General features: G+C 48.1%; 2 protein-coding genes and 1 long non-coding RNA gene across 4 annotated transcripts in view; 2 read left to right on the top strand and 1 right to left on the bottom strand.

Moving 5' to 3' along the window:
* The window catches only part of LOC142065041 (ovostatin-like), a 34,009-nt gene extending 32,515 nt beyond the window's left edge, over positions 1–1,494 (top strand). The window contains exons 35-36 of one of the 2 annotated variants that reach the window (XM_075110780.1): positions 649–723; positions 850–1,411. In XM_075110780.1, coding sequence (XP_074966881.1) covers positions 649–701 — 53 coding nt within the window. In that variant the 3' untranslated portion in view covers positions 702–723; positions 850–1,411. Of the gene's footprint in view, positions 1–648 lie in introns of both variants that reach the window. The other variant, XM_075110770.1, reaches the window with a different exon arrangement.
* Positions 1,495–13,237: 11,743 nt separating this feature from the next.
* LOC142065051 (uncharacterized) lies at positions 13,238–15,602 on the top strand. Its single transcript, XR_012663265.1, has 3 exons — positions 13,238–13,313; positions 13,922–14,005; positions 14,134–15,602. It is a non-coding gene; the product is annotated as an uncharacterized LOC142065051 (long non-coding RNA).
* A 3,451-nt stretch (positions 15,603–19,053) lies between these two features.
* The window catches only part of LOC142065034 (alpha-2-macroglobulin-like), a 29,295-nt gene continuing 21,411 nt past the window's right edge, over positions 19,054–26,937 (bottom strand). Inside the window, exons 22-33 of the mRNA XM_075110758.1 lie at positions 26,700–26,751; positions 26,095–26,178; positions 25,550–25,726; positions 24,947–25,031; positions 23,675–23,831; positions 23,259–23,333; positions 22,803–22,968; positions 21,591–21,814; positions 20,805–21,023; positions 20,433–20,560; positions 19,975–20,065; positions 19,054–19,239 (exon numbers count right to left, since the gene is read on the bottom strand). Of these exons, the coding sequence (XP_074966859.1) occupies positions 19,069–19,239; positions 19,975–20,065; positions 20,433–20,560; positions 20,805–21,023; positions 21,591–21,814; positions 22,803–22,968; positions 23,259–23,333; positions 23,675–23,831; positions 24,947–25,031; positions 25,550–25,726; positions 26,095–26,178; positions 26,700–26,751 (1,629 nt within the window). The 3' untranslated portion in view covers positions 19,054–19,068. The remainder of the gene's footprint in view (positions 19,240–19,974; positions 20,066–20,432; positions 20,561–20,804; positions 21,024–21,590; positions 21,815–22,802; positions 22,969–23,258; positions 23,334–23,674; positions 23,832–24,946; positions 25,032–25,549; positions 25,727–26,094; positions 26,179–26,699; positions 26,752–26,937) is intronic.

Here is a 26,937-nt window from a genome sequence, read left to right as displayed (position 1 = left end):
TTTCTACAGTTTGAACATGATGGTTAAAATCAATAGCTCAAAGGCAGCAGTGTTCCTGACTTCCCTGGTCTGGCTTATCTCGTATTTTTGTTTTATCTTGCCATAGTAGGCTGCAGTCAAAGAGCTGTTCCTTAGTGGAATTTAAAACTTAAGTAGGAGTGACAGTCCCACTGTCACTCAACAGGAGTTTAAGCACCTAACTAGAATATTAAGTGCCTGATCACCATTCTGAATCTGGTTTCAAGGAACTAGAATTGCATCAGACATTGCCCACTTTTGGAATTTATGTTATCCGATCTGTGGCTCAGGTTCCCCCCCACTTCCCTCAAGCTTGGCACAACCTTTGGGAACGGCACCCTAGAAGATGAGCAGCAGTATCCAGAGAATTGACCCTGGAGTGCATGTTCTGCTGCCTGATCCACATCCTGCAGGTCACAGCAATGATGTGTCCTGACAAACACGGTCAGAGAATTGCAGTGGGCTCTGGCTGTGCACCCCTGCAACTGGATGCCTTGACAACTGGAAGACTACCATGAAATCTAGCAAAGGTTTTCCAGTTCATAATGTGTTAACCACAGATGTACACGGACTGGGGTCAGAATGATTTCTCACTCTCATGCAAATGTCATCTTCCTTTCTCCTTTCCAGATGAATATGCCCTGGCAGAATACAAAGCACCCTGCTCCCCGCCTTCAGAGTGAAATCAGATACGTGCCAGAAGAGGTAATGGTTCAGGCGGTATCAGGCAAGCATTTGTAGAGTAAGAGGAGGATAAGAGACTTGGTTGTTTCTGGGAGGGCAATGAAAAGCACATAGAAGAATGAAGAATAAGCAAATCTCAAATTCCAGTAGATCAGATGGACCCATTGTGGCCTACGCTTCAAAAGAGCTTGGGGTCAGTGTGGATCAGAAACTCCAGATGAAGTGCTTTTCCTAACAAAGGAAATACTGTGCCATTGTTAACCCTGACCATCCATCTTTTTGGAAACGCATGACATATATTCCAGTGGGAGCTTTGTTTAAAGGTAAACTCCTGAAACAACTGTTCTTGGCCATACATTCCTCTTAAGAAATCCAAGATTAGGAGGATAATCTGCTGCTGCTGCTGCTTCTGTAGATTGTATTGGTTTTGGTCTTTCCATTTTTCCTGAAGGAAGATTCTGAAGAAATGGCTTTGAGCCTCACCTTTTTCAGTGATTGAACTGAACCATTCACAGATGTCAGAATTGTAGTCGCAGGGAGACAACTTTTACACAGTTTTTGCCTCTGTTTAGAAAGAAAGATTTTCTTCAGATTAACATCTCCTATTTTACTGCTCTTTGTAATAAAACCTTCTGATTGGCAATGCTATTTGTCCCAGTCTCCACTCCTTGTTGTATCTAGAACTGGGTGCTGTAACGTATTTCATAAGCTAAAATAATTCATGCCTTGGGCAGGTCAATCAATGACAATGGCATCCTGACATCAGTGACATCTGTGGCACAGACAGGATCGGGGCCCTGGCCTGTGTGATGGAAGGTTTCTACCCAAAGCCTGATGGTGGGAGAGGCTTGACAGCTGTAACGCAGAAACTCTTTGGAAAGGGCTTAGGGAGGAATGGTGGATCCCTTGGAGGGAGGAAAATCAGAAGATTTGGAGGGAGTGAAAGAACGAAGAGAGCCACAAGGAGCTTATGATGGGTGGCAAACTACAAGACACGTCCTGTCGTGCTTTCTGCATTTAGTGAAAAGGTAGAGCAGAGAGCCACACACTGTGGCTACTGTCCCTCACAGTCTGCAGTGACCTGACCTGACCTTCACCCTGACCAGATGACGTTGGTGGAAGGACACTGAAACCAACCACGTATCCATCCATAATAATCTGGGCAGAGATCTGCCGATTGAATCATATCACTGAGCTGCTGTTTCTTCAGTCAGGGTGTTAGACAAAGTCCTAGTTACAGTCGGAAGAGACTAGCATATTTGTCATGAAAATGGGCTTCACAAAGCAGATTTTGATTCCCAAAAACACTTTACTCAACAGCAATGTGCCTGCTGTGAGGCAGACCACGCAAGAGCACAGGAGGTGGCAGGAGCAGAGCAGCCCTTTGTACACCCTCAGAGCACTGTCCAGTAGGGTGTCAGGCTTGCCCAGAGATGGCTCAAGTGAAACTAATCCTTTCTGCTAAGGGGCAGCCATGACCCACAGGCTCTCTGTAATCCCAGAAAGATGCAAAAGACATTTGGAAGCTGTAGAAGCACATAAAAGTTGGCTTGGAAGGGGCCTGGAAAAGGCATCAACTGAAACCTCCTGTTCTAAGCAGAACCACCCAGTAGAAACCTGCAACTCAAAGCAGGAGACAGTTACCGAGGAAGAATCTCTGCCATCTTCCCAGGACCTCGGCACTGGCCTGAAGGATGCAATCTCTGCAAGACGAGGTACAGCCGTGAGTAGTGGCTCAAGATGCGTGACAGGCAACAGAAGAAATGCAGACCTGCAGGCAGACCTGTCCATCAGGTCTACACTGCACTTACTGCTGTCGTTGCAAACAACTTACTAAATGTTAGTTCTCCTTGCAGCCAAAAGCAATCATGCATAGGTCCTTCATTGCCCTGTAAAAGGCAGTCATCCAGGAGGTTCCCTAAGGAAAGACCCAAGGGGTGGGAGAGAAAGAAATGAAGGACATTTTACATGAAAGCTGCAAAAACATAACCTGTCACCCCCAAAACAACTTCCTTTCTTTTTTATGTCTTTCACCAACTTTCACATGCTTTTAGAAAAGAACTGTAAAGTTATTTAGTACCAGGTATTTCCACTGAGATAAGATCCCAGAACCTAAAGCCTAAAAGCCAGCAAAGGCTTACCGACATCACCTTTCTTGCTGCATCCAGGACAATAATGTGCCGCTTGTCCCTGTCCACCAAAAGCGCAAGGCTAGGGACTACCTATGCTGAACTTGCAGCCACATTGTGTGAAGCCATGTTTCTCTGCAGGGGATTTTCTCCTCTGAGCCACATATTTACATATGCATAGGTTCACATAGCTACTCAAAAGGAGCCTCCTCTTCAATCTGTTCCTCCCAGTACAGGTATACTTTGGCTTGCTACTCAAGAGTTTTCTGCAAGTTCAGTCATGCAGTAGGGTTCCAGTGCTCCAATATGAGTTGGGTTATTATAGCTGTCTTTGGCTTAGTCAAATGCAATACCCTTCATTACAAACCTTGCCACCTCTGTGAGTGAAGGGATTGTGGGGTGCAAAAACAGTCACTGATCTTGTCTTGGGCAGTCCTTGTGAACCAGCCTCTGCTCAGGCACCTTCATGGATAAAAGCCAAAGGCAGGAGGCTGCAACTTCATGGAGAAGAGAAGCTTTTGCTAGAGAAGCTACTGATGGGACCCCAGTCCTCTGCCACCACAAACCGTTTTGCAGTTATGCCAGCCTACCTGTTGCTGAACAGCATAGTCTTGGTCCTGCTCGCCTTTGTCTGCCTTTGCTCCCGTCCATGCTCTTCTGACCCTTAAAGTGGTGCTCAACCTGACCCCACAGAGAGCAGGTCAGAGATAAGGACTCAGCTCAAAACTGCCAAGACTTAGGGGGAAAAAAGTATGTTTCTACCTTCTATCTGCTTGACCAGGCTTACGCTGGAGTCAGAGAAGCAGTAGGAAGCAGTCAGGAAAAAATGCACTGTCCCTTTTGGCAAGGCACGGACGCAGCTCAGCTACATCAGAGAGCTCTGCTGCAGATCTTGGGAGTTTCTGCAGATAAGCTAGCAGGAGGCAGTTCAGCCTGAGAGTGGCACTGGGATCCAGGCAAAAAAGTAGACTTCAGGAATTCGGCAACACCAGGACCTAAGAAACCTTGAGAAGCAGCTGGACAGTTGCTGTAAGCAGCTGAGAAGCATGCCCTGAGCACAATGTTTGACCCAAAAAGTCACACTGAAAATAATGTCAGCTTGTTCGCATGAGACCTGTGGGTGACTTTTTCCACAGACAGGCACACACTGAGGAATCAGCTGTGATTCTGAAGATACCTAGGTGCCCAAGCTGCTTTTCAGTGACCCCAAACTCCCCCTCGCTCTCCCATCTCTGTCAGCAGAAAAGATTGTGTGAGCTTCAAGAGGGGCCAGTCAGGCTAGTTCAATCCACCTTCTTCAGCTGCGTACACTCAGCCTGCTGCTGAACAAAAGCCTTTGTTTAATGCCATTCCAAGGAACGGCCAACTGCAAGCCTGGTCAGATGGAAACTGATATGAAATGCAGATCCTTTCAAAAGCACAGCATTTAAATTTTGCTACAAATTTCCAAGACACTAGGCTGAGAGGGAGTGCCTGGGACAATGCCAGCGGTATCTAGCAAAATCTGCATTTTATAGCCTTCCTTTACCTCTATAACTCTTTTACCTCCACCACAACTGGTGACCCAAATTTTTTCTCATGGAACTTGCATCATGCGAAGTTGCTGTTGCAGGAACTCGGGAATTTGTTTAACCTCAATGCAAGTCAGACAAGTTGAACTAGGTCCTACACTAGCACAGCACTGCAGTTTTAGTTTTAGCTGTTTGCCAGAGGTAAACATAGAGCTTTGAGGCTGTTTGGCCTCAGTTCACTCTCATATATCTGTATACATTTCTCTAACTCGTGTAGTAAATTTGACAAATTTGGCTACTTCCATGTTACATTGTTCTACGTTCTTCCCCCTTACATGTCACTACCTGAGAAATTTTACTTAGAATTGATTTATGAGCTCCATAAGAAAGTCTTGGTTTTTAAATGATGCTACAAATTGGATGCTGCACGGCAGACTACAGCAGAAACCTATCACGTGCAGTAACAAGCACGACACCTTGCTATTGTGCAGTCACTTGTACACTACAATTTCTTTCCTTATCTGTTTCATCTTTCTGCACATGGCTGAGCCACCCAACCCTTAGCATTGCCTTACCAAAGCAGAACTCCTTCCTGTGGAAAGAACAGATGAAAATCTTCATTGACGTGGTGAAGCAAAGAGACAAAAGATGCAGAGCAGGCACAGAAGAAATCTCTAGAAAAGCCACATAAGCCTGAGAGATCGGTTTGGGAGTGCAGGAGGGTTCTCCCTCTAGATGTTTCAGACAAGTCCGTAGAAGCCACATTAATGCTGGCCTTTTCCATAAGCAGAGGCTGCAGCTTTTGGGTCCTATCTCAGCCAGTTGCTAAAACAAGCATGTTCTTTGCAGGGTGTGTCCTGAAACAACACCCGTGAAGACCTTTTTCCACCTAAAGCACTGGGAAGGTGCAGTAATCCTCACCGCTCTTTGAGACTGCAATAAATACATGAAAACCTGAGCCAAAGGATGTTCTTGTTAAAATTCCAGATGCAAAGATCTAACAATTGACAAGAACTTCAGACACTGAGTTTTAGGATCATGTGAATCAAGCAGACAAAATAGTAAGGGTTGGCTCCCGCCTCCAAAAATGCCAAGCATTTTCTTATGAGTTGCCAAATACGTTTATGCTCCTTTCTTTAGTTTGAACACAGGCACTAGTATTCTATGTATATTTTCCTATAAAAACAAGTCCTTGAAATAGTCTGCCCGTTTAAAAGCCTAAATGCTAGTCTGCTCCTTTTGCCACAGCGTCTGGTTGACAGGTAAGGCTTCAAGAAATGTCTTCAACTCAGTGATCGGCAGCATGAAACCTTCAGCACCTTGTGGAAGCTCTTGATCAGTGCCGGAGGCTCTGCTGAACTCATGGCCAATAGATTTGCCCTGCTCAGTAGCCTGTCTCAGAGCAAACATATCCAGCACTACTTGCTCTGTTTCACTCTTCCTGATCTCTGCAAATTGTCTCCAACACTTAAGTTGAAGGTTTTCTTCCCTTTAACCTTTATTGCTTGCCTGTAGCCATTTATCATGACTTTTTTCATTGTTGCCTTATGATTTTTTCATTCTTGTTGACACTTGGTTGGGTTGAATGTGAATGCTTGGAGGGGATTCAGTGACTTAGCATTGTTCCAGTTACGCTCCTACTGTTTTTACCTCAAGCAAACAGCGATGACATGGAGTAGCACGATCTGAGACCTGATCCTGTAAACAGTGGGATAGTGAAACCATATATGTCCCTAGCTTTCATAGTTATGTAGCCCAGGAAGACTAGGTGAAACTTAGGAAGGAGACATAGAGCACTAAAATGAAATAAAATGATCTTGGGTAGATTCTTGCTTGTTTCTTGGATATAATTGGCTCTTAGCTTTGATTATCAGAAGAGGCGAGCCCCTACATAAAGTGATGGAATTAATTGTCAAAGGTATTCAGAAGAATGTCAGCCTTTTCAACCATTTCAGTAACACGCTGGTCACTCTGTTCTAATGTTAGGTGCATTTCTGAAAACAAGCTTCGTGATTTGTAGTCAGTCTTGGACACAAGTTATGACTAGCAGGCTTGCTAAATAATTCTTCTCAAACTAATTCCAGACTTCTACATGGACCTTTACTGTCTCTTCCAGGAATATAAAGTCCTGCCAATGTCAGTGGAGGGCTCACAAAATAGCTTAAAGCCCTCTAAGCCTGTTGGTATATACTGCAAGAAAAAAAAATTACTGGAAGACAGAACAAAGGACAGCCAGAAGAATCAAGAAGGCAGCCAAGTGCCCAAGAAGCCAGCAAAGTGTTCTGTTGAGGCTGAGGCCTTGCATGCTGGAGGCTATAAAAAGAGCATATACGGGGGATCCTACAGTGCCTAGCTGCTCCTGCATTTCCTTTTTGTCGGATAGAGCAGGAAGAGTCACCGTGACTTTACTTTTTTATCCTCACTGTATCTTTAATGAAGCAACATTAGAGCATTCTGAACTCAGAGCAGTTCCTGGCGTACAGCTGCTGATGCAGCTGGAGTGCAGATCACACAGATTCAGTCTATTCAGCACAGCTCCAGGGCACCACCTCTCATGGGCTTTGGTGTTGCTGTGCCCCCCCATTTTGAGAGTCTGGACCCTACTGAAACCAATGTGAATCTTCCTTTCCACCTCCCTGGGTTTTGGCAGGTTTTGGAGTCTGCTGAGCCCCCACACAGGCCTGGTAGGACCCATGGCTCTGCTCTCACAGCCAAATAAGCCATCAAGTTTTGTTCCCAGTTGACACGGTCTGTCTTAAAAAGAAGTCAGCTGAGTCATGTTTTCTTAGTCTGATTACTATAGTCAGGAAGATGCTCAAGAACCTTAAAAGTACCATGAATCAATCTTCCCTGTAACTTCCAGTGTGAAGAAAGGTCACCCATCTGTTTCCACTTCTTCCAAGAGTTCCTATGGGATCCATCTGCTGCAGTCCATGGGAATGCAACAGGACAGACTTTGGAGGCTTCCCACAGAAGTGTGAACAGCCAGGACTCTGCCACTGCTTTGCCTAATAGCAAAGCACTTGTGCTCCCCTCGGGCTAGCAACTAGGGATGACATTAGACGTGGATGTGACACTCCAGGCACTCCCTCATCTCCACCCGGTGCTCTCCAGCAGACAGTTTTGCCTAGCCCTGGCCGTTTATGAGGCAGTAGCCTTAAAAAACACCTAGTTCTTTAAAAGGGAAAACTATAACAAAGAGGACTTTCTCTGATGCCCTGTTTGTCTGAGGCCAGCTTGTTTGCCCTGAGCCAACCCAGAAGCCTCAACCGTTCAGAAAGATAACAGGAGATAATAAGGAACGACAGCTCTTCATCAAGGACACATCCTCCAGCTTGTTCTGCACAGTGCTCAGTAGTTCAATATACAGCTGCAGAATATATTATCACTGGAGACAAAGCAGAAATAGCCTTTATATGTGGGGAATGAATCAAAAATCTTTTCAGGCATAAGGTCAGGGGTTGAAGGCACAAACATGCTCTCCCTAGGGGGCATCCTTAAAGTAGCACAATTAATATACTGGGTAACACAAGAGTATTGTTGTGCTGCCAAGTAGATCATAATAACAGATAAAGGGAGAGAAAGCTGTAGGCTCTGAATAGCACTTGCATGCTTCCCATAATGTGTCTGGAACAAGTTCAATTTCTGGTATGTCATGGTGGAAAGAAAAAGCCTTTGCAACAACAAAAAATGGATTTAGAAGCTAGATGTTGGTCAATGGCAAAAAGCTCAAAGTGATGCCCTCGTATTCACAAAAGGACTGACTGTAGCCTCCAACATTGGTGTTATGAACTGCTTGCAAGAGGCTCCTAAGTCCATGCTCTTTCTCATATTCAAGCCCTGGCAATATCATGCCTGCACAGAAGACAGACTTGAAAGAAATGAGAAGAGGTAGCACCTGCTCTTAAAGATGTAAGTCTCATTTCTCAGATTCATCTTCTATGAATCCTTGGTTCCAAAAACATCGCTTTACAACCTTGAAGTGACAACACCAAGATCCACAATCCCCTCTCAGAGCAGCTGGAACAGCCATACGGCATTTCCAAAAAAAATTATGTCTGAGAAATGAAACGGAAAGCCTGGCAAAGTGGTGTTTCATTTGGCCCAGGTCCATACCACAAAGCTGCATTCCTGTAGCCACATCCGAAGAAGCATGTAAAGACATTACTTACTCCTCTTACAGTTCTCTTCTCACAGACATCACAGCCTGCTGTTCAGAGAGACTGTTCACGTGTCTTATGTCAATAGTGCCTGCAACTCCACAAAAGGACCTGAGGGGTACAGTTATGTTGGTAATGTCCTTGCAGGCTTTGCAGTCTGATGGCTGAGACCCCAAGGGGAAGCAAAACTTTTGGATGACCCCTCTCAAATCACTCCAGAGAAGGACAATCAGCCGGGGAAGGCTACTGCACTGTAAACTAGTTGAGGGAAGAGGCGGAAAATAAGAGGGACTACAGGAGTCTCAAACACTTATAAATCTGATGTTACAATGGATTTGTGAGACATTTCTGCAGAATGAAATGAAAAAGCAGGCTTTCCATAAAGCAGAGGAAAGCCTTTGCAATATGAAAGCCTCAGACAGCTACTTCTTTCCACATGTGACTGGCAAAAGTTGTCGCCTGAACTTAAAGCTAAAGCTTCTACCTTTAGAGTGCAGAAGTTACAGCTCAGAAGAGAGGAGAGCTGCACATAGCTGTGAAATAGAAGCAAAGGGTTGGGACTTTCCTCAGAGGCAATATCATGGCCAGAGAATGGGCTTGGCAGCCTTCAGTGCACTGGAGATGGCTGTTTTAGCTTCAAGTACCTTTCTGGTAGCCAGGAGAGCAAATACTTGCCAACATCATGTGCAGCTTCTGCCAGCTTTTGGTAGACAAGATGATTTCTCAGTACCAGCCATGAGCTGGTTGCTAGCATGGGAGGTTTAGGGAGGGAGCATGCAGCAAGCCTAGTTGTCTCACCGCAGGAGAGGGCTTAACTAGCTATATTTTTGGAATTTCATGTCAAGTGATGCCTCTTGTTAAGTATTTTCTTCTCCCCTTCTAATAAAATCTTGATTTATGTTTGCAAGTATGAAGAACAAACTTACTAAACACCAGAGGATTTTTGTTGGGCTTGTTCAGGAGTTTTACTAGTGACCTCTTCACTTTTGAACTCAACCTTTCCCACTGCCTATCAAGACCAAGCAGAAAGGAGGGTTGAAAAACCTTTTGTCCTGTCCATGCAAGGGCATAAAAACAGCAAAGCACTCCCCAAGAGAAGTGCAGACTAACTCGATAACCTAACTGTATTTATAGCTGAGCCCGAGCTCTGCGAGGTAAACTGTGTACAACTAGGAAGGTAATTTCATTAGTATAAGAGTATCCACTCCCAGGCTTATGCAGATGCAGTGAGAGTAGTCAGATTCCAGTTTCACTCACTTTTGACTGGCAGATTTGCTACCAAAACATCATCCTGGAGGTCATCTCCAGGCATGTAGAGGAAAAGTTTTTTATCAGAAATAGTCAACATGGATTCACCAAGGGAACATCATGCTTGATCAACCTAATAGCCTTCTATGATGGTGTGACTGGCTGGGTCGATGAAGGGAGGGCAGTGGATGTTGTCTGTTGTGACTTCAATGAGGCATTCAACACTGTCTCCCATAGCATCCTCACGGAGAAGCTAAGGAAGTGTGCGTTGGATGAGTGGACAGTGAGGTGGATAGTGAACTGGCTCAACAACAGAACTCAAGAGGGTCGTGATCAATGGGGTAGAGTCTGGTTGGAGGCGTGTGTGAGGGATCTTAGATGATGGTTTGTGTAGGGCCATGATGGAAAAATTACAAGCTGAACGTAGCTGTGAGAACACGACCCTGAAGAAGGGAAGTGGGAGGACTGTTTTTGAACAATATGTTGTTGCAATCCAGGAGCCGCTGTTAGCCGGCAGAGCATGCATCTGGCAGGCCTTGTTGCATGCACTGGCCACGCATGTGACAATGGCTAGTCAGTACTCTTCCACTGAATCTGCTGAGGGTATAAAGAAGCACAGCTTAAAGCAGGGGTAGGAGAGAAGACACAGAGCACGCTCTATGAACCACAAGGGACACCCTGAAGGTGCCGTGCCTACCTCCCTTCTCCGTGATCAACCCGCTAATGGTCACCCTCCTGCTCAACGGTGTCTCGGGCATAGTCTGGTTGTTAAGACTCTCATAAAGGGAAAACAATATGCTAGTAACTGCGTATGCCAAGCTATAATAGAGCAATAGGCTAGTAACTGTTTATGCAAGGGTATAGTAGAGCAATAAGTACTGTTGTGCTTTTTAAATATCGTGTGTTGGGTGAACTTTGTGCATAGGAATCATGCGAACCTGTTATAAGACCCGTAACTAGTGGTGTTCCCCAGGGGTCTGTGCTGGGTACAGTCCTTTTTAATATATTTATTCAATGACTTGGACGAAGGGATAGAGTGTAACCTTAGCAAGTTTGCTGATAATACCAAGCTGTGAGGAGTTGCTGATACACCAGAAGGCTGTGCTGCCATCCAATGAGACCTAGACAGGCTGGAGAGCTGGGCTGAGGGGAACCTAATGAAATTCAGCAAAATCAAGTGTAAGGTCCTACACCTGGGGAGGAACAACCCCATGCAGTGGTACAGGCTGGGGGCTGACCTGCTGGAAAACAGCTCTGTGGAGAAGGACCTGGGGAGTGCTGGTGGACAGCAAGCTGACTCTGACCCAGCAATGGGCCCTTGCGGCCAAGAAGGCCAACAATATCCTGAGATGTATTAAAGGGAGTGTGGCCAGCAGGTTGAGAGAGGTTATCCTTCCCCTCTACTCTGCCCTAGTGAGGCTACATCTGGAGTTTGCATCCAGTTTGGACCCCTGAGTTTAAGAAGGACAGATAACTTGGAGAGCTACCAAGATGGTCAGGGGACTGGGGTTTCTCCTGTATGAGGAAAGACCGAGAGACTTGGGTTTGTTCAGCGTGGAGAAGAGAACTCTGAGGGGGGATCTCATCAATACTTATAAATATCTAAAGGATGGGTGTCAGGATGATGGGACTAGACTCTTTTCAGTGGTGGCCAATGACAGGACAAGGGGCGTTGGACACAAGTTGGAACACAGGAAGTTCCACCTGAATATAAGGAAAAACTTCTTTACTGTGAGGGTGACAGAGCAGTGAAACAGGCTGCCCAGAGAGGTTGTGGAGTCTCCTTCCCTGGAGACATTCAAAACCCGCCTGGATGAATTCCTGTGCCCCCTGCTCTAGGTGTCCCTGCTCAAGCAGGGGGGGTTGGACAAGATGATCTCCAGAGATCCGGTCCAACCCCTACCATCCTGCGATTCTGTGAATTTGGTTGTGTAGTGCATTTTGTGTATCAGGGCACAAATAACTGTTTAACATTTCAGGAAAGTTTCCTAATTTTATATATACCTTCAGGAAAAAGAGTGTTTATTTTGTTCTTTGAAGATATTAGAAGATCAGAACTGTAAAGTCTTTTCACCCAGATGGCGGGGGAGTGAAAATAACTGAATGAGCATTAAAATCGCTGCTGTCAGGATGTCTGAGAGATTACTGGTCTTATCCTGTTATTGTAATGAGGTAATTCATATACAGCAAGCCCTGACTGGATAGAATCAGAGATCAGCATCCAAGGCTGAACAGTTAATTAACAGGGGTGGATAAAGTGTAATTTGCTTGGGGTGGAGCTGCATTGTCCCAAACACATGGATATCAGTATCCCTTGCAGCAGGCCGTGCATCCCTCAGAGAGGGAGTGTGCCAGAGCCCCCGGGGTGTCCTTTTGCCTCTTGTGTAACCAAGCCTTGCTGAGAACATTTTGGGAAATAGGATGTTTTTTGCACCAAGGAATTTCTCAGCTGGGAAGGAAAATCTTTCAAATAGTTACAGTTTGTATGTTTTAATTTCCTGTTGAAATGCTCAAAATCAAACAAAACATTTAGTTGCATTTCAAAATGACATACTGAAACAAACCAGAAGGTGTCTTTTCAAACAAGCATATAGGTCTGTCATAGAGTATCCTAATATTTTTTTATCCCCCCCCCTTTAATCTTTCTCTGCCTTTTCATACTGAATAATGAGAGACAATGTATTGTAACTGTGTGAGAAAGTGAAGGTAATACCATTGTTTACATGCTGGTAAAATATTTCAGCTGGCAAAAGTTGGGAACCAGTAATGAAGCAATGGGAACTCTCCTATTTGGAGGTTAAAAAAAATGATGCCAGAATCTCACTGAAATGAACTGTGATTAAAGTATGTTTTCAAGTAAATATTTGATTCCTGAGTTTTATGCAGAATGTTTTCAAGCAGCTCAACAGAAAACAGGGCTTCTTTGCTGACTTCAAAAATTAGGCTAGAAGTTTTTGAAACAGAGGGATGTAATCACCAGTTGTCTGTGGCATGTATTTGACTTTTGGGTGCATTGGAATGCTCTAGTTGTCACTTGTCAAAGCTCTTGCATACATATCCTACCAGCGTCCCAGGCACTCAGCTGTCATCGCAGTCTGAAGAGTTCTGCTAGACTGAGCCAAGGTGGGTAGCACCTTGGAAGACAGAGCCCCGTGGCATTCTTAGCGCTGTCAGCAACATCATTTTGCACGTTATCCGCACCATAACCTGTGAAGCTGCAGGGCCTCTCTCAGTAATAAGAAAGGAAAGAACATGTACTAAATTTCATGTCTGTAATTAGCCAGTATGTTACAGTCCTCAGTAATCCTCAGTTTAGCATACAGAGGAAAAACTTTGTAAGCAATTTCTAAAGACTTTTCAATATAATGAAGTTATTACCACACGAGAATTTATAAGTATTTAATTTTCTTAGAGTCCATTTTAGATTCCCTCTTGATATTTACTCCTTTTGGTTTTCTTTCCTTTTCTGTTTTTTTTTTTGTTTGTTTGTTTGTTTTCCTTTTCTCCCAAGCCAGAAGGGACCGAGGTGGAAACTACCTACAACACTGTGCTCTGCGCATCTGGTAAGAGCCTTTTGCTTTCTAAGACCTTCTTTGCTGAGGTAGAGACTAAAGACAAAGGGAGAAGACGAGGTTTGTGAATGCTCCGCTCTAAGAACAAAGGTGTAGGGATCTGATAAAATTGAACAAACTAGATGCATGTCCCATTGGTAGTGAAACTAATTCTTTCTAAAGGACAAGAGCTAAGGCTGTAATAGTCCCTGCAGTCTTCGGCAGAAGCTTATCTCTTCAGAACCGAGGCCGGCCAGGCCCCTGTTGGGAGAGAATATCTGGGATTTAATAGGGTTATCTCTAACATCTTTCATACAATGGTGGTGGCCATGGTCTGCCCACCAAAGCAGAAGAGGCCAGAAAGATAGGCTGGAAAGTCTATTTGTCAGTCAAGGACAGCAGATAGTGCCATGTGGAAGTGTGTGACTGTCTGTGAGGGTGTTGTAGGCCCAACAAAATATTTGCAGAATGGAAAGCTTCCACTGCAAAATTATGGAGGAATGGATTTGTTGACAGCAGGAAAACCCTGTGCAGGGAACAGTGTCTCACCCTCTTAGCTGCTACCCAGGCATGTAGATATACCCAGAACTGTAGCCAAATTGATCTGTTTTTTAACCCAGAAAAGTCAACGTCAGAGTCAGTCTCCCTGGTTCTCCCAGAGACTGTGGTGGATGGCTCAGCCAGAGCATATTTCACAGTGCTTGGTAAGTGAAGCATTCTTGGAGTGTCACTTGCTATTCTGAAATACTGCCATGTTTCTTCAGGCTGTGCTCAGTCTACTGGCAAGCCCTAAACTGTGCTAATTTACACTGGAAATTGTCCCGTTCCCCAGGCGACATCATGGGCACTGCCATGCAGAACCTGCACCAGCTCCTCCAGGTGCCATTTGGCTGTGGGGAGCAGAACATGGTCCTGTTTGCACCCAACATCTACGTCCTGGAGTATCTGAACAAGACAGGGCAGCTGAGTGAGGAGGTCAAATCCAAGGCCATTGGATACTTAGTGAGCGGTGAGCTGGGACAGGGCTTTTGCTTCTCAGTTCACTCCTTCCCATGACAACTGCATAAGGACACTACTGGCCACTGGCATGTATGATCTGGGGGAGGTTGTCCTGGTGCATTAAGGGAACATGTGATAGGTCAGGTGTATATAATACAATATATATAAGAAAGAGAATCCTGCACTCAGGTGGAGGTGCAGGGTGAGAGATGACAGCATTCAAACAGGAACACAGAAGTAGTCCAGAACTGGCAATAACTCAGAGTTCTCCCCATAAGAAAAGGGGTATATGAAATAGATAAATCAGGCTGCAACCATTAATCATGGCAGCTGCAACCATTAATTATGGCAGCTGCTTATGTAGATCTCGGACCCTCCTTCGGATTAAGATTTGGAAAGTGTCACTCACCTTTGACTAGGCCAGAATTTTAACACGCTAGTTTTAACACACTATGGCAGACATAACATTGGTACATACGGACATGGTAGGTATCTGCGGATATTACAAGGGACTGTTTTTATTCAGTTATTTAATGGAAAAATTGCACTTTCTCCAATGAAAATTATCCTGTTTTCTGCATCCCTACCCTATGTGGGGCTCCCCTTTGTATTCTGTTCTCTACTGGGAACCGTTTTTCTGTTTCTCTCAAGTCTCTTCTCCCACCATAACTCAGACTGTGTAATGGCCTGCTATTTAAATCCAGAGCCATCCACGGCAAGGTGGTGTTTGGCAGATCCTTGGGAATACCACGAGGCACACAGCTTTTGGCAGTGGAAAGGGTGACATCCATGCTTGCCAGTTCCCCAGGAGGAGAGGAAATCCTACATGATCTATTATGCACTGGAAGTTTGGCTCCCCATCTCTAAAAATGTGTGTTTAATCAATAGTTTCTAAGCCAGGGGAGAGAAACTGTTCTCAAGAATCACCTGTCCTTCTCCGTTGATCTCAGATGACAAGTTCAGAGTACATAACACTGAGAGGGCTACATTACAAAGGCTGACCCCAACTTAAATCATTCCATCCCCACTTGTCAGCCTTATTGCCCTGCCCACAAGGCATGGCTGGGTGGGATGATCTTCAACCTAAGAAGCCAGGGAGATTAAACCTGTGACTGGAGGCTGGGCAGGAAGAAACAGAATTGGCAATAAACTGTTCAAAAATCATTGGTGAGTACAGTTAATTTATTTATAAATTTCATTTCCTATTCCTTGCAGGCAGTATTCTTCTGTCACTCCATCCTCTCCATAGATGGCAGTGGTGGTGGTGGTGAGGCAGGAGGGTTCCAGCAGCTGGGAGTACTCTTCATGCATTGCCCTCATCTACTTCCTCTGCAAGGATGAAAGAAGATGGGAGGGTACAGGAGTTAGAGAGATACACCAGTTCCCTCTCCCAGGCTGAGAGACAGAGACAGCACAATGTGGGTTTGGGAAGCCAGGTTATGTGTGAGGCACAGTACAGGAGAGTGGGCTGCTGTTTGACCAGGCTTGAGGGTCACCCATAGCACTCAAAGCTCGTGCCACCTTCAAAGCCATGTGAGGTTGAGAGAAGGCTGAGGCTCTTTCTGACCCACTAGGAGAGATAAGTGGAGTGGAATTTGTCACACCTGGGATGGACACAGGAGCACAGTGCAGACAGGTAGCAAGGATGTTCACTGCAGCAATGACACATGCTCTTAAAGTGTATTTATTTCTCTGCAGAGAATGGAAGGAATGTGCTGCACCAGTGGACAGCACTGTTCAGGGCAGGGAAGGCAGCTTTCTGCTTTGCAACTGAGATCTGCCTTGGAGTCAGTGCAGAGCACCTTTGGACACCTAGACTGGTGGATGGACCTCTTAATTAGCAATTTCCTATCATCTTTTCCAAGGAGGATAAAACCTCCATCTTTTAGGGCACATGGGGAAGAGTTGCCTAAAATCTAAAGCCTCCCCCCAAGTCTCAGACTGGAGAGCGAGACCACACCAACATAACCTTTGGAAAGGTTTTACTGTCCGCTCAGTGCCTCTCTTAGAACTTATGCACCGTTTTTCCATGAAAGGGAGGCTGTAGGCCCAGAATCAGCAGAACACGGCTGTACCTACAGACACAGCCAAGGTTAGCAAGCAGGATGGGGTAAAAGCGTGGGAGCTCAGGCTCTTTTCCAAGACACCAGATAAGAACACCAAAGGAGATGAAATTCACCATTTATCACCAGCAAGAGACATAGCTTTCACCTTTCCCAAGCCCAAATCACTTTTTCTCTGCTCTCAGATGCCCTGTGAAAACCACTTCCCAGGGTCTCAGTGCTTTCCAGAAGCCTCCACATTCCAAACACGTGAAACTGGGCAACTGATGGGCAGCCACACCTGCCAGTCTTCACATTGGCAGACTCCATATAGGGCAGGAGAAGTATCACTGGTCAGGGCCTTCCACGGAAGCTCATGCATTACCTGTGCTCCTAAGCCAAACACATGTGGTCTTGCACTGCAGAGAACCCCCCAAAGATGATAGACCCTCTGCCCTGCTAGCTCAGGCTCCAAACCAAGACTGGGTGCCTAGAGTCATGAGGAACGCCTGCCTCCTGAGAGACCCCTCTCCTGCTTGGGCAGCAGGGTAGCTGAGCAGGAAGCAGCTGTTGCTCCAGATAGTAGTTACCAAAGGCAAACTTGCCACCTCTTGGGATCCAAGGAAAATGGCATTGCTTAAAGGCATGCTGCAATGTACCAGCACCACTGTGGGCTTTGCCACATACAGTTGCTAAGCAGGCTAGGGTGCCATATTGGAGAACTATGACCCCCCCCGATGAGTGATGTGGCTGTGTGTGCAGGTGGGGATCTACTACCAAGGCAGTTTTCTGTCACCGTGCAAGGGAGGCAAGCCCAAGTTCCTATAAAAGCCAAACACTCACCTCTTCAATAATAAGGGTTGGGAGGGATTCCTCTGTAAGGAGGACTTCCTACTGCAGGTATGGCTCCATGCTTAGAGTAGGAAGCGAGAGGCTAAGCACAGCACCATGTTACGGCTTTAGTGAAAAAGTATGCCAGGCTTGGGCAGGCGGTTCTGGAGCATGGCATAAAATCACGGTAGGTCAGACCATGCCATGGTGCTTTATGGGATATCTTTTGGTGGCCTTAATTTGCTCTATTGCTCCAGACAGAGTGCTTTTGGGGAGAAGTTTGCTGGGTGGTCTGAAAGAGCCAAGTCCCCTTGGCACGATCCCACAGCTAACTAGCTGGAGCTCTCAGGAGGGACCAGAAGATACCTCAAATCTGAGACAACAAGAATGATATAGGAAACTTGAACTCAAAGAAAATGGCCAAGGGGCAGTTCCATTGGGACACAACCTGCATTTAAGCCAGGAGAACATGATTATGGGAACAACTCTGACAATTCAGTGTGGTGGATTTTGAATGAGTCAACAAAACTGAGCCTCCAACACTCCAGGTTTTTCATGCAAATGCTGTGCCTATGAGTTGGGCCAACCTAATCCAAATTAACCACTGAGCAGAAAGCAACAAGTGCTGTCTGAAAGACCAAAAATACAATGAAGAAGGTGTAGAGAACTGAGAAGAAGGAAGGGGCTCTCGGTACCCTACCTGTGGCGCAGGGAGCGCTGTACTCCTGTGTGGCAAACTCATCTGGAAAACAGAAGGGAAGGGAGAGAGCAGGCTGTCAGAGCCCCTCAGTACTCCCGGCAGAGGGACGGGTGCCAGAGAGACACTTCTCGCAGGCCACACAGCAGGCCACTGCCACCATCCCCAGCTTCCCCCTAGTCACGGCCCAGGTGGGTGGGAGGCAGCCCCAGTCACGGCCCTGTCTGGAGGCCGCAGCAGCACGGCAGAGCCACCCCGCACAGGCAGCCCCAGCAGGTCTCCACTGCGGTGTGCCCAAGGGCTGCTCAGGCCCCTTCTGCCAGCACACTGGGGCGGGGGGATGACTCTGTCGCTGCCAGCCTGGCACGGCGGCTGGGACAGCAGAGGCCCAGGGCACCGTCAGGTCTGCATGGAAGCGCGGGCACGGCTGCGCTCCAGGGCTGGACCTGAACAGTGCCCTGCGGGATGGCTCCTCTCCCCGGAGAGGCAGGACGGGCCATGCAGGCACCAAGATCAGGGGCAGCTGCTGGTGTGAGGGGCAGCCATGCAGGGATCCCCACACTGTCACCAACGCCCAGACCTGCCCCCCGTCCATTGTTCTCTGGGGCCTGCCCACACAGGAGCAGGAGGGAGGAGGCTGCCCAGGCAGCGCAGGGACAGGAAAGGGCCGAGGCCAGGGGAAGCCGCAGGTCCTCACAGCTCCCGTGCCCCTCCACGTGTCCCGCTGCCCACCCTCGCGCTCCCACGGGCACCCCCAGCCTCGCACTCACCTGTCTCGTAGTAGTCATAGACCTTCACCTGAGCTGGCTTCAGGCCCTGCACAGGGATGTCCCGCTCCACCGTGAAGGAGAAGCTGAGGGTCTCGCTGCTCAACTGGGGAAGGGAAGCAGTGGAGGCTCAGGGGCGGCTCGGCACTGCCCCAGGCTCCCCTGCGCCTCCACGCTGCCCCCCAGCTCCCTCGCTCTCCCCTGGCACCCGTGCCTGGGCCCTGGGGGCGCAGGGGCTGCAGGCCTGGCTGAGGGGCCAGGGGAAGCCCTGGGGCTTTTCCTCACACTGGGGGAGGCTCTGGCTGGTGGGGAGGTCAGGGCCCGATCTGTGCACGCGGCGGAGGGAAAGGCTGCTGAGGGCTGGGAGGAAAGGGCCACTTGTAAGTCTGAAAGGTCAGCAAAAGGCAGTATGGGTTTCAGTCCTGTTCTTGTCAGATCCACGGTAGTTTTGAGTCCCACATCTTTTGCCCTGTCTGGCCAAATGTCCCAATGCCTGTGTTTCTGACTTGTCGTCTCCCCAGACGGATACTCGCCTTTTCCAGGTACACCAGGACATGGTTGGTACTCAACTCTGTGCGCTCAATAACAGAGCGGCCTTCCAGCTGTAAGAAAGAAGACCAAGATGTTACTGCATTGAGGGTGGCCTCCTTGTGCCCTTACACAGCCCCACGGATGGGATGTATTGCGGATGAAACACGGGGGTACTCAGGGAACTGAGTCTGCAGCACAGAACTGCCACCTCAGTGTGCCACTAGGTATCATGGTCTGCAAGCCTTCCCTTCGCCAGCCTGGCTGATGAAGTACGGCCTCGCTGCAGCAGAGACTAAGCGCTGGCTCAAGCACAGTGATGGAATGATTCAATGAAAATACATTCCTTCTGGCTTGCTAGTTCTGCAGTACCTTATGGCTGCCTCTATTTTCCAGACCATGCACCTGCTCAGCATCTCAGAGAGTGACCCGAGACCTCAACAGTTATGATGCTATTCGGTGGTGTCAGGTCGGCACAGGGAAAAAGGAAGCGGCACTGCTTTTGAATGTCCTACGCGCAGACAAAGCTTTTAGGGAGCTATCAGGACACAGAGATAATCAAGGTGCCCATCACCATTCTAAAGGAAAAATGGCGTTGTCTGTTTTTCCTAGATTCCTCACATTGTCTCCCCTTGTGCTGGCCTGGAGCCAGGAAAGAGAAGAAAACACTGTACACGGCAAAAGTGCGGAAGACAATGGCAAGATCAAGCTGATTCCAACCCTGAAGCCCTCCACTTTGCTACAGACACTTGGAAGGTATCTTGAAGAGAAGAAGCTGGGTCTTGCTTGTTTGACAAACAGGCTCCTACCTTCCTCACGGAGGACTTCACGGGGATGAATCCTGACAGCATCTTCACGTCAACAATCACCATGTTGGAGCCATTGCGCTCCCCAGTATAACTAAGGAACCGAGCAACAAAGGTTCAGTGCACCTCAAGTCGCAGCTGGGGACACTTCCAGCTTTTCCATAATGCTTGGCACCCCACCACATCCTGACAGTCCAGCACCTTCTTCTCCAGCTATGCCAGGGCCTCCTAGTCACCTATGCAGCCTCTCACTAGCCCAGCCCTGGACTGCCCACACAGCTCCACCACTGCAGGACACGCCCTTCCTCCACAGCCGCTTCTCCCAGCCCAGCTGCTTCCTGCCCACTTTTCCAGGGATGCACCACCCCTCCAGGGCTTCCAGACTGGCTCACCCGGGACCACCAGACCTCCTCCAGCTCCCGTGGCTTCTTGGGAAGACTCAGACCCAAGTGCAGACTCACCTGACATTTATGCCTATGTCAAAGACCTTGTGAGCCTTGGAGTCCTCACACGTCTCTGGGATCGTGTACACATGGAGCATGAAGGGTGCATCCTCCTGTGTGGGCTGCACGTTGTACCTCAGGCTTGTCTAGGGGAGGACAATCAGTTCTGAGCGAGTATGTGTACGTGAGGATCCTTTCCTCCTTCCCTCCTTCCCTCCCTCCCTGCCTCTCTCTCTCCTCTACACACCTCTACTCGTCTCCTCTCCCTTCTCCCAGAGTTCTCCTTCCCACTCCTCCCCTCTCCCCTGTCCCTTCTGTCCCTTCCCTCCCTGGTTCCTGTTTGGCAAGGGGCTCTCCTCATAGGATGGCGCCTGCCCCCATCACCCTCACCTGCAGGTAGACGCAGCCTTCGCCAGACACCTCTGTGCTGTACTCCCCTGGCACCTGGGGCAGGGGCACGTGCTGGAGCAGCAGCCGGTTTGTGGGATCCACTTGGAAGTCTTGCTGGAAGTCCCCTCCAGATCGCAGGGTCACTTTGGAAGCTGCTCCGCTCTTGGCATAAGTGACAGCTCCGTACAGGGACAGGGCTTGGAGAGCCACCACTGTGTCCTGAAAGAGATGGGTCCCAGCACCCAGGGGAATACAGTCAGCCTCTCCACAGCCTGTTCTGCCACGGCCTGCCCTTTGCTGTCGGGCAGGCATGCTTCCCTCCATTCTTCACTTTCTCTGGGTACAAGTACAAAGGAGAGGGAGAAAGAGAGCAGCTTTTGCATGTTTCCATTCCCTTCCTGTGTCCTCTGCACAGCAGTTGCATGTTCCCTGAGCTCCCTGGTGTGGAGCTCTGTGCAGCCTTCACTTGCTCACCACAGGGTGAGGCAGCAACTTCATATGCACAGAGAAATTGGCGTGGGAGCCCACTCCAATGGCACAGACACACGTCCCTTGTGTCCCTACCGTTCTGCCCCACTGTGTCAAGAAAGCCAGGTCCTTAACCACAATATCCGTCATTCCCAGAGGCACGACCTGACATACTAGCCTCTTGGGACCCTGGCAACCATGGTAGACACTGCACGGCAGTCCCTGTCCTGGTGAGCCTCCCTGTGCTCCCACCTGCGTGTCGGACACTTCCCACCTTCTGACGTTGGTGTGGGAGGCCGCAGGACAGAAGCAGCTCACCTGGGTGGAGGAGAAGCCTCCATTGGGATTCTGCTGACTGCTGATCCACTTTGCAATAAGAGATGCAAATGACAGCTCCTCCTGGGAAGGTGCCGGCTGCGTGGTGAGGTAAGCAAGGAGCACGTAGGCCGTCATCTCCACTTCAGCAGAAGGAGCTCGGTAACGGTAGTACGGGAGATCAACCTCTGGCTCTTTTCCCGGCCGTTGCCAATGAACAGACCCATCTTCTTCACAGGAGGCAGGGAGCACGGAGACAAGACAACAAGCCATTATTAGTTGTTGTTGAAAGGCAGTTCTTGATCTGCTGCCGGTCCAGTTGGGAGGACAGAGCCTCCAGGATGCCTCTGTCACGTAGGGTGAAACGGGAAGGGTTAGACAGCTCTTTGCTTGCTGCAACTAGTATAAGACTGCTGAGGCTCAGTCCTCAGGCCTGGATACCGCTTTGTCCTACACTCCAGATTCATGAAGGCGTTTATGGGCTTGCGCACAAGGCTGGCACTGCTTCCCTTCTTGAGTACAGATGCCAGGACTGGGCAGTGACAAGCTCTGTGAGGCAAAATGACCCAAGGACTGTGAGCAGGGCTTGATAGTCGCATGCAGGTGGAAAAGGCAAAAGGTGCTGGGGATACGTCTTTCACAACCCTGCTACCCAATGCTTGGGCAAACCCTCTGTCCAGTCTGACTTTGCCAGAATGCTTCCGAGTCGTTACGTGATTTCCTGGAAGACTCAGAGCTTATGCTATGGCCTCCAAAATTACCTGTATGTTCATTTTCTCTCTCCGCTCATGAAGCTCCTCGCTGAGGTACTCTCCCTTGTGCTGTGCGAGGTCAGCTTTGTGCTATGTTGAGCACGTGCACTGGAAGGAGTGGCCACAAACACTGCTGAGTCCTTGCTAAGCAGTGCCTGGTGTGGCAAGAGGAGCAGTCTGAGGAGAGATGCCAGCAGAGCTACCCTTTAGTTCAGCACCAATGGGGGATGGTGTCTGGTGCTTCCTGATGGACTCCCTCGGAGCAGAGAAGTAGGAGTGGGCACTGAGAAAGAGTTCTCAAAAACACAACCCCTTTGCATAAGTTTTTCCTCTCGCACCACCTTCCCTCACTCACAGAAGCCATTTCCCGCTGTCATTGCTCCACCAATAAATGTCACTTTATCAACAGAAAATGTAAGGCCAATGGGCTGGAAGAAAGAGCTGTCCCACCAGAAGCACTCACCCTTTTTCACGGCTTCCTTTTCAAGTGAACCAAGCAATGCCTTCCGCTTCTCTCCCTTCCCTGCCAAGGCGAAGGTGTATGCCAGGAGTGCCTTGGTGTACACGTGGTTTTCTTTCTCATCCGCTGCTGTTTCCAGGCAGAACAGAGCGTTACGCACCACTGAGTGCTGTGGAGGGATAACCAGTGATTAGAAGTCTGGGGAGAATTGAGGTTTTTGCCTTACTAACGGCACATCATGCCACTCAACTTTGAGGAGGGATCTCCTGGAATGAGGTCTAGGATCAAGTAGGGTACAATGTGTTCCAGAAATGCCAAAACTGACAGCGCATAATTCTTATATCACAGGGCTCTACAACCAAGTCCTTTTTCCAACCTGGAGCAAATTCTGAGCAGTGCTTTGTCATCATCATATACTGACACAACATAACTGACTCAAGTCAGGGTGCAGCCACATACAGTCACAGGCAGAGGAATCTCCAGCAATGCAATAGTGATGTAGGCTGTCAGAGAGACCTCGTTGTCCACTCCACCCTGCAGGGAAAGACAGAGGTAGATATTGACCCCACTGAGCTTCTTATCTTCAGTCTTTTCTTCCACTATAGTGGGAATACTTTATTCAGCATTGTTGACCCTTAGCTTGCCTCCTCCCCATGCAGCGGATGTGGAGGTACCAATACCACTTATAAAACACAGGTTAGCCTTCATTCTCCTTCCAACTGTGTCGATCATACAGAATGGCCTCTGGCTCCCTAGTTCTTGCCATTGACACGGGAATTTCCCATCTGCCTGTACGTTCAGGAAGCTCAACTGCACCCATCTGACTTATGGTCAAGTTCTAGCCTCACAAAAAAACAACCAGGCAGACACATTACCTTCATGGCATTGTTCAGGAGTGTCCCAGAACTGCGGAAACAGCCGTTCTCCTTCTGTTTGTAGGACAGCCAGATCAAAGCATCCTGGATGTGCTTCTCATCTATGAAGATGTAAGGCCTGGCCTGGGCAAAGGACTTGAGGACAAAGGCTGTGAGCCTGAAAGGGAGAAAGAGCAGTGAAAGGGCCTGAGCAGGCCTGTTGTCAGTCTCAGGTGACAGGGCCCATGTGCATATCCTTTGTCTGAAGAAAGGCAAGAAGGTCTGGGGAACTGTGGGCCGATTAGTCAGACCACATGTATGTTATATCTTCACCTCAAAAAACCTGCCAAAACGCTGCTTCCCAACTTGATTCCTTGTCCTTCTCTTGGCTCATAAAACCCTGTGATCCCTTTGTGTTGGTGCTGCAGTTTGAAGGACAGTGACTGTCGATCTGTATCTAAAAAAATATTTCTTTGGAAAAAGTAGGGAATTGCATGCCTGTTAGCTCAACATCTGCATAACAGTAACACTCAAAATGACAGGGGAGAATAATTAAACCTCTGTTGGCTCATCCATGCCTCATGGGCTTCCCAGAACTCTTCAGAGGTTTAAAGTAAAGAACATGTTAGAAGAGATTTTGCTAGAGTTGTTACAATCAGTTATGGAGGAGAAGCAGGAATGTGGTGAGAAGCCAACGTGCTGTCAAGAGCCAAGTACTGTTTCAGAAACTAAAAGCAAACTGAAGGGGATGAAATCATCCATTCTTACCCTTAGCTAAAGTTGCAAATGCATGGCAATGATATGCAGGAGCAACTCAAAACTTTGCAGTATGACCCACTGGCAACACCCACACTCCTCCAGGCTGTCTTTGCTTAGTAACACTCAGACACTCTTGAACAAAACCATACGTCACTGCTCTTGCATTATCATCCTTTCCACTTCCATGGAAACACCTTTCCCAGAAGCTTTCTTAGCAGATGCTACTCTAAAGCTGCCACTGCAACTCCTCACCCTTCCTCGGTCAGGATGTGAAATCCTTCTTCCCCCATTTATCTCCATTTCCTTCTTGCCTCTTGTGCTCCTCAGAGCCGTGGGTGGGAGGATGTGCTTCAGCCACGTCACTGGCTGATGCAGCCTACTTAAGTAGGAGGCAGCACAGGGACCACAACAGCTCTGGAAAGCCTGCTGGTCTACAACAGCACTTCCTATTTGCTCTCACACAGCGTTTATAATAAATGTGTAGGTGAGAAAGAGAGGTGTATAGGGGGGGCATAGGTGACATTGAAATCTCACCAGGTGTTCCCCTGTTGGCCATAGCGTGGTCCAAAGGTACTGTAAGAGCCATCTGGGTGCTTGTAGTTCAGCTGCCTCTGATAACCTGCAGTGGAGAGTTAAAGCAAGATTCAGATGCCACAGAAAGTCTGCTGAGGGATGGGGGAACAGAAAAACAGCTGTATCAGCAAAGGCAAAGGAGAGAGGAGTAGGTCAGTCCTATCATAGCCAATAACAAGTACTGGTACATTCCCACCACCTCCATGCACTGCTTGTACTGCATGGGGAGAAGCGACACCTGCCTTTCTTCAGAGGGAATGCAGGACATATTAAGGACAATGGACATGTCACTGTAGCAGGTCACCTGACAACTCTGCACTGCACTGCAAGACCGTTAGGGAGCGGAGAAAAGGGGTGCTATGATCAGGAACCCTCATGCTTAAGCAACAAAGGAAATAAAGCAATAAAGGAAAAAGCATCAAAGGGCCTTCTCAGGCATACAGCAGAGACCGCCTCTGCATGAGAGAAGCTCTCTTTCCATTTCTGGCAAACATTTGACAGCACCACCCCAGGCAGGATCTGGAAAAAAGCCAAACCAGAATCAAAAGCCCTGTCCCAGCTCACCGCTCACTAAGTATCCAATGGCCTTGGATTTGACCTCCTCACTCAGCTGCCCTGTCTTGTTCAGATACTCCAGGACGTAGATGTTGGGTGCAAACAGGACCATGTTCTGCTCCCCACAGCCAAATGGCATCTGGAGGAGCTGGTGCAGGTTCTGCATGGCAGTGCCCATGATGTCACCTGGGGAGCAGGAGACACCAGAGGGATATTAAAAACGCTCAGGGATGGCTATCAGAATCAGAGGGAGCTACTGAATGAGAGAAGCAGGAGATGGGTTGATAAAGATCCTGGAATGAAACACAGAACAGCAGAAAAAAGGAAAAGAGGGAAATGAGGGAAAGGTTAGGGCACTGCCAGAGAACCCTGGCCAAAAGGACACGCAGGAAGGGGAAAAGGATGAGCACAACTGGAAGGGAAAGTGTTTGAGACAGAAGGGGTGAAAGACAGGAATGGGGTGTGCTGGAAACCAGGAGAAAAGCTGTGAGGTAGGAGGCCAACACAGAGGGGCAGAAGCAGCACATGGTTCCTCTCCCAGGCTGCACACTCACCCAGCACTGAGAAATATGCTCTGCCTGAGTCTTGTACCACATTTGAGGGCAGCAACAGGGAAAACTTCTCTTTCACAGGCACTCCTGAGGGAGAAACAACACCCAAACAGCTTCAGTGCAGTCCCAAGGAATGGCTAATGGAAGGGGAGAGGGCCTCAGGGAAACAACAGGAACACTTCCTATTAGAAATGACCTGACTTCAGTCACTTTGTTTTTCCCTGGCTCTAAGGCAACCTCTGCATAAGAGCACCCCCAGCCACCGTTAGGCACTGTACATCACGTCCCTACAGCTTTTTCCTGGATACGCTAGAAAACAGGAGACAGTGCTTGTAACTCCAGTGTCAGCACACAAAAGAACAGGAATGCAAAGGCATGCTAAATCTCTCCTAGCTCATACCCTGATGCTTGGCCAGGATGGTCCATTCTCTAGGTCTTTCTTCTGTCTTACGTCTCAGGCTCCCAGCTGATGGGGCATGTTTTGATTACCTAAAAACATTGGCCTAGCTGGAATATGGTAGAGGCAGCACTCTCTTCCTCCTCCAGGCACGTCCCAGCCATCAAACCACACAGGAACAAATGGAGAGGGTGGGGAGAGAGGGCTTTACCTTTAACACAGAGCACAGAGTTCTGGGCTGTTTCCTTCTCAACTCCTTCAGGCTTGGGTGCGATGAAGGAAAACAAGAGAGGAGAGAAGTTAGTGAGACAGGAAGTACACACAGAAAGAGGAATCCTCAGCAAGGACAGAGGGATACGTGAAAAGAAACGTGATTGAACTGGAGAAGGAGAGGCAGTCACAAACACTCCCTGAAATACACAGCTCTGGAATAATAATTTAAGCAAGTA

The sequence above is a fragment of the Phalacrocorax aristotelis genome, chromosome 1 (assembly GCF_949628215.1).
Source record: "Phalacrocorax aristotelis chromosome 1, bGulAri2.1, whole genome shotgun sequence".
NCBI classification, from domain to species: Eukaryota; Metazoa; Chordata; class Aves; order Suliformes; family Phalacrocoracidae; genus Phalacrocorax; species Phalacrocorax aristotelis.
The sequence above is the reverse complement of the archived record's forward strand: the minus strand, read 5'-3'. Positions and strand labels throughout refer to the sequence as shown.